At 38.5% G+C, this 7,263-nt stretch overlaps 1 protein-coding gene across 1 annotated transcript in view; it reads left to right on the top strand.

Annotated features, from left to right (window-relative positions):
- The window catches only part of LOC143297989 (beta-1,4-galactosyltransferase galt-1-like), a 9,527-nt gene extending 2,694 nt beyond the window's left edge, over positions 1-6,833 (top strand). The window contains exon 3 of the mRNA XM_076610626.1: positions 677-6,833. Within this exon, the coding sequence (XP_076466741.1) occupies positions 677-1,706 (1,030 nt within the window). The 3' untranslated portion in view covers positions 1,707-6,833. The remainder of the gene's footprint in view (positions 1-676) is intronic.
- Positions 6,834-7,263: the final 430 nt, after the last annotated feature.

Here is a 7,263-nt window from a genome sequence, read left to right as displayed (position 1 = left end):
TGCAATGGTAAATAAATGAAGGAAGGAAAAACACACAATTAATCAATCAGTTAATGCAGTAAATTGCAGCAGCATTCATAAACAAATTTTCCTAATCTTGTTTGTATATATTCATCATCTGTTAGCATCACCTGACTGGGAATATTTCCTGTGTTATTCGAATTTTGAATATCTTTAAAAAAAATTGTTGCCTTAAGGTTTTATATATATATATATATATATATATATATAAATTGTGTGTGTGTGTGTGTGTGTGTGTGTGTGTTTCTCCGCGACTTGGGAATAGCTTAAACCCTTATACATGGAGGCTAAAGGCATACATATTTTGTCAATTTCTTCTTTCATTATCATCATCATAATCAACATCAATATTAACACTTTCGCCATCATTATCACTGTTGTCATGATTATCAAAACCACACTCATCAATGGTAATAATTATAATGAGGATGGGGATGGTGTCTGCTATGAACACAGTCTGTCGTAATCCCATTTGAGTCAATAACGTTTACATAGGAATTTCAAGTTCAGTTTGATAAACATTTAACTGCTACCAGAGCATGGAAGATTACATCCTTTGCCAAACAACATGCCCAGCTAGTGAACTTGCAGTAACAGCCAAGTTCGAAGAAACTGTCGAACAAAGTCAAACCTTTCCCACTGGGTTCCTGTGCAGGTTTTCACCAGCCTACATCAGATGCCCCGTGCCAGAAGAGCTCAAAGTGAATGCGGCCTCCTCCTCCCCTTCCTCCCTCCTCGCCGTGTCCATCTCCACTCCTCTGGACCAGACCAATGCTAACCGGGTCCGTGTCCAGGAACCAGCTGTCAGGCAGTACCAGTTCCTCATCTGCTTCCCCCCGCTTCACAGTGGCTTCGGAAAAGTGAGTGAGATCGTGGACAACCTGGAAATGGCCAAACTTCTGGGAGCTCAGTACGCCGTGGTCTACAGGAACAAAGTGTCTCGCAAGGTGGACCAGGTCCTCAGGCACTACGCCCGCAAAGGCTTCCTGGAGGTGAAGAACTGGACTAACCCTCCTGAACCCATACATTACAAAGGGCAGATGGCCGCCATCAACGACTGCCTCTTGCAGAACAGGTACCGAGCCGATTTCATCATCTTCATGGATTTCGACGAGATGATCGTTCCCCAGATCCACACAACGTGGGCCTCTCTCACGCGTACCCTCATCAGTGAGTCTTCCTCGTCGGATTTCGTCCGGCACAACAAAGAGTTTGTACGAATGTCAGACGCTTTTACTTCCAGAATTGTGAACGGCAAGGGGCATCGCAGTTCATCGACAGCTAACACTTCCGTGAAATTTCCCGAGATTGGGGCTTTGAGATTTCCAAGCACCTTTTTCTTCAAGGATAAGGACACAAAGCTCACCGAACAGGAGTCGCGGTTTAAATCGATGTTCCTTTTGAATCAGAGACGGACACGAAAATTCTGGGAGATGCGATCAAAGTGCATGATCAATCCACGTGCAGTGGATGTCATGGGCATCCATTATGTGCGATCCTTTCGGGGCAATGAGGTGACTGTTCTGGTGAACGACACAGTCGGGTTTGCCCACCATTATCGCTGTTGTAAAAACTGGGCATTCCTTCCAAACTTCAGGGATTCGAACATACTCCGGTTTGCGGCGGAGTTTGTGCGAAGACTGAATGAAACTTACCGAGAATTGGAATCCGAGGCAAAAGCTTAGATCTTGCTTCTCGGTGACGACATCGGAGTCTCTCGTTGGTGTATTAATGTCTCCGATTATTTGTTCTCTCTCTCTCTCTCTCTCTCTCTCTCTCTCTCGCTGGTATATCGTCATGAATTTTAATATATTTGATTGTTATCATATTTACGACTGAATGTTGAAATCTAAGGCTTTCACGATTGGAGGGAATGAGACTGGGTCAGGGGTGGGGATAGAGAGTTCTTTAGTTTGTTGCTTTGTAGTAGTCTTTTTTCCCCCACAAGTTTCTCATGTGATTATCAGTGAAATTTGTCTTTGATATCTTTCTTGTTAACAGTTCTGTGTTCATGTGTTCTTTGACGTAGCCCTACCCCCCACATCTCTCTTTTTTCCCTTTCTTTTATACCACAGGGCTGAGAGGAAAAAAACATGTTTTGCTTATCTCATTACCCTGGTAAAACTTGGTTCCGTTTCGTTTCGCGCTCTCTCTCTCATTGTTATTCATCGAAAAAAAATCTCGTCCTTGGTTAGAAAACTTTGTACGTATATACATTTCAGGCTGGCAATGTTTGTGAATATGATGTTATTAGCTGAAACCAAAACCCGTTGAAGAGCACCTTTTTATATCCCATTTTTAAATAGAAAAATTGGCCTTTCTTTAGTTTTTCATGTCGTTATTTCTAAGTGTATGGTTGGCCTACGTTTTCTCGTGTAGACAGGCTGATGGTCTTTGTGCGGTGCATTTCCTCTCTCTCTGTGTGGTTCGTGGGCATTTATTCGCGGGAAAATATATTCAATCTTTACAGCTGATTAATAGTATCACCCGCTTTTAGTTCATGTTGATGCATTATTCCTCATAATTATAAAACTTTTCATATTTTCTGCTTTATTTCAAAAATGTATGTTATTCATCTCTATCTGCTAATGTGTTACCTTGCGAATTATCTGTTTCAGTGTGTGTGTGTGTGTGTGTGTGTGTGTGTGTGTGTGTGTGTGTGTGTGACGTTCATCATCTTCATCATGATTATGATAATGATGATGCTAATGATGATGACGATTATGGTGCTTTATAATTATGAATATAATGATTATGATGATTATGATGATGACGACTGTTGTTACAGTGACGCCTCCTTGAGCTACTGATACTGATACTGTCTGTCTGCCTATCTCTCTCTCTCTCTCTCTCTCTCTCTCTCTCTCTCAGATACACATAATATTGTTGCCAAGCATTGAATGTATTTAATACACGTATAAAGGATGCTGTAGAGGGTACGAAGTAACAAGTACATCGTAGAAATGATTTTGTATCTCAAGACTGGTTTGATGCAGAATGTCTTGCTTTGAAGAGAAATATGTGCAGATTGCTCAATAAGTCGACGAACATTAGACAAGAATGATATGACTGTATTTGTACGGCAAGGAGATAGCATAAATATTTACAAAAGAGAAAACATTTAAGAAATGCATTGTTAGCAGAGCTGATATCATATACCAAAAGCCAGAAAGGGTTTTGGAACCCACTACACAAGATTTCAATGAAAAGAAAACAAGAATGACGAAGTTGATGGAAATAGTACAAACCGTCAAATTTTCAAAGAAGAGGTATTGTTTGAAGAAAAACAAAAAACCCGCCATAGCTGCAGGTCCAGATGGCATTACAGGGGAACTTTGAAGAATGCTTGTCAATGCTTAGAAACGATTTTGAATTTTTTGGGGGGTAAACTTTTATTTTCATGTCTTTATTTGACAGATGAATCTATTCTGATAAATGGATTGAATCCATCATCCTGCCTTTGAAAAAAAAGTCGATGTGAAAATGATCCCAGTAATTATAGAGGTATTTCTTTGCGTGATAGAAAATACAGTACTATTATCAACCATAGGTTGCAAGAATGGGTTGAAGAAAATGATCTTACCAGAGAATGTAAAGCAGAGTTTGAACACGATTATTCTACAATAGATCATATATTTGCCTCGATGGCTTTTGTACAGAAACAGTTTTCCCTTAACCGTAAATTATATCTGGTCTTCGTAGAATTTGAAGAAACATTTGATTCTATTGCTCGTGCTATTCTCTGGCCAATTCTCTGGAGAGCAGGTGCTTATGGAACGTTGTTTGAATTGTACTGAGTATGTACAAATGTGTGAAAGCAAGGGTGAGATGTGGAGGTAGCATGACTGTTTACATACAGTGCACTTCTGGTGTGGAGCAAGGATCGAGATGTATGCAGCCATGTTGTTATTTTCTCTTTGTTTATAAATGAATTAAATTCTGAAGTTATATGACATGGAAACACGGCGCACAGTTTATTTATGACGTCTTGAAGATATCTGCACATCTTTTGGCTGATGATAATGTTTTGACGTCTGAAACAATTATTGGGTTACAGATATAGTTGAATACTTTATGCAGAGCTGCTAGTTCACTTCAGTTGAAAGCTGATATGTTGAAGAGTAATGTAATTGTGTTTAGAAAAATGGGTATTTGGGAGTTAGAGAAAAAATGGACTTTCAAGGGGATACTTGTGCTAGCTGTGAATGTATATAGATACTTAGGTCTATATTTTTCGACAAAACGTAGTTTTACTGTTGTATGTAAAAACCTTGCAAGTAGAGCGAAACACACGCTTCTCTGTATCATACAAAGAATGAATATCCCGTTTATAAAATCAATCTTTTAAATCATTTATAAAATTATTTTTGACTATAACAATTCAGATTCAACCTATAACACAACAAAGAATGAATATCCAGTTTATAAAATCAATCTTTTAAATCATTTATAAAATTATTTTTGACTATAACAATTCAGATTCAACCTATAACACAACAAAGAATGAATATCCAGTTTATAAAATCAATCTTTTAAATCATTTATAAAATTATTTTTGACTATAACAATTCAGATTCAACCTATAACACAACAAAGAATGAATATCCAGTTTATAAAATCAATCTTTTAAATCATTTATAAAATTATTTTTGACTATAACAATTCAGATTCAACCTATAACACAATACAGAGGTAACATATGGGGTCTTTACGAATCAGCAATTCACAGTGGAAAGGTTAATTTATAAGCACTGAAGAATTTTTCTGAGTAATTATGAAAACGCTTAATGATTTAATATATGCTGAAACAAATCGATATCCTATACATTAAAATTCCGTTTGTCAGATGTGTTTCTTACTGATTAGAAATAATGCGAATGGAAAATCCAAGACTGCCAAAGAAAGCTTACAATGTGTTAAATGATTTCGATAGCGGAGGCAGAACGACCTGGGTGTCAAAAGTGAGGATAAAATTGTGTGAATTAGGTTTGGCTAAATCAGGGAGTAGAAGATATAAACGGATTGTTACGTACACTTCGTTCGAGACTCATCGACTACCGTTGGTACGCATGGTCGAGTCATATCCCAGATAGTGTTCGCTTTGATTTTATGCACAAAGTAAGTTGAGACATACTGTACCAATTTAGTTGTCTATAATATTGATAAACATTTTAAATGAATTAGGGCAAGGTTTGAATTTGGAATTTCTGACTTGTTAATGCGTTACAGACCACTAATGATAGCAACTTTATTTGCCCATTCTGTACTTGTGCGAAAGAGAATGAACTCCACTTTGTACCTTATTGTCCCTTCTTTATGCCATCTTAGAAATCAGCTGATACAATCAAAATCCCTTCCTGTTCAGAGCTTATGTCATCCACTAACGAACGCGTTAATAAACAACTAGCAGTTTGCCTATATGAAGCCTTGAAAATTGGAAATATAAAATGCAGCTGAGTGTTTGTTTATTTTATTGTTATTGTTCGCAGTCTTGGTGTAATCCTAGACCAGTCTCTTTCCTTCCAACAGCACATTTCGAATATCTGTTTGGAACTGCGTAGAATCAGCTCTGTCCGCCACTATCTCTCAACCGATGCAACCAAGACACTTGTATGCTCGCTGGTTCTTTCAAGATTGGATTACTGCAACTCTCTTTTGGCCGGCCTTCCCAAATATCTGTCAGACAGACTCCAACGAATTCAGAATAACGCTGCCAGACTCATTTGCAGAGCTTCTAAATTTGACTATGTTTCTCCTCTCCTTCAGTCTCTCCACTGGTTGCCTGTTTCTGATCGAATAGACCATAAGCTATCCACTCTGACCTTTTCTGCAGTCAACGGATCTGGCCCCAAGTATCTTTCTGAACTCCTCCATATCTATACCCCGTCTCGCCAGCTCCGTTCTTCCTCTGATACTCGACTTCTCAGGATACCTCACGTCAGAAGTAAGACCTATGGACACAGATCGTTTACTTTTCAATCGCCAAAGACGTGGAACAAGCTCCCTGATAACCTCCGTCATTCTGATTCCCTCGCATCTTTTAAACCTCGTCTCAAAACTCACCTTTTCCCTCAGCAATAAGTTCAATTGTGGCAGATCCACTTCCTTTGCGTTAGCTGTGCTTGACTATGAGTGTATGCATATGTATGTGTACATAACTACATGCATGTGCGTATGTGTTAGGGTAGCTGTTAGATACACATGTATGTTAAAATGTATTATGCATTGTGTGTGTGTGTGTGTGTGTGTGTGTGTGTGTGTGTGTGTGTGTAACATTGATGTAATGTTTTATGTTAACAAAAGCGTTTTTGTATAGAACCTAGAGCAGATTTCTGGATAGTGTGCTATATAAGTATCCATTATTATTATTATTATTTTACCTTTGCTATTCAGTATGAATTAGAAATACTAAATACAGCTGGTGGTTATTTTTTTCTTCTCATTTTCAGGTTACATCTTTATTATTTAGCACACACACACACACACACACACACACACACATAGCATAATAGTCAGTCGTGTCCCACTATTACCATGAGAACAGCAGAGGAGACAAATGCTGTCCCGACTATCTGGGCTAGAATCTGGTTACCGTGGAGAGTGTCGGCGTTGGAATGTTCCCAAAGGCCAGCTAGCCCCCAAGGCGGTAGCAATGATAGTCAGTGCAATTTGGCTTCAAAGTTTGAGTCAGAGTCCGTCACAAAAGACTAAGCCGGCTGTAAATGATTTCCCATTGCAATGGAGAAACCACACACACACACACACACACACACACACACACACACACACATATATATATATATATGTAGATATGTATACATACATATATACAAACATATAATCACTGAAATGTTTGTTTACACCACTCCTTCAAGAGGGGAGCCATTGCCTGCATGGAATGAAAAATCCATATCCGTAACCATATCTCTCTCTCTCTCCCTCTCTGTGTAGTTTAATTTCCATTACGTAGATATCTCATGAGCTTTGCTGTTTTGGGTGTGAATATCAATAAAAAAATAATTTGAAGAAGTTTGTTATGTTTCGTGTCATTAGATATGAACATGTTTCACGTAGTGTATTTTATCATCTACTTTAACTCTCTCCATACGAACGGCGAAAGAGACGACGTTAACAGCGTTTCACCCCAGTTACCATCATCAAAATATTGCAAGCGGAAGGCTCTTATACTGAAGAGGTGAATGTTGACAAAGAATACCACAATTCTGACGACGGAAGCTAAAG

The sequence above is a fragment of the Babylonia areolata genome, chromosome 23 (assembly GCF_041734735.1).
Source record: "Babylonia areolata isolate BAREFJ2019XMU chromosome 23, ASM4173473v1, whole genome shotgun sequence".
Taxonomy (NCBI): Eukaryota; Metazoa; Mollusca; class Gastropoda; order Neogastropoda; family Buccinidae; genus Babylonia; species Babylonia areolata.
Note: the sequence above shows the minus strand (reverse complement) of the source record. Positions and strands in the feature narration are given on the sequence as shown.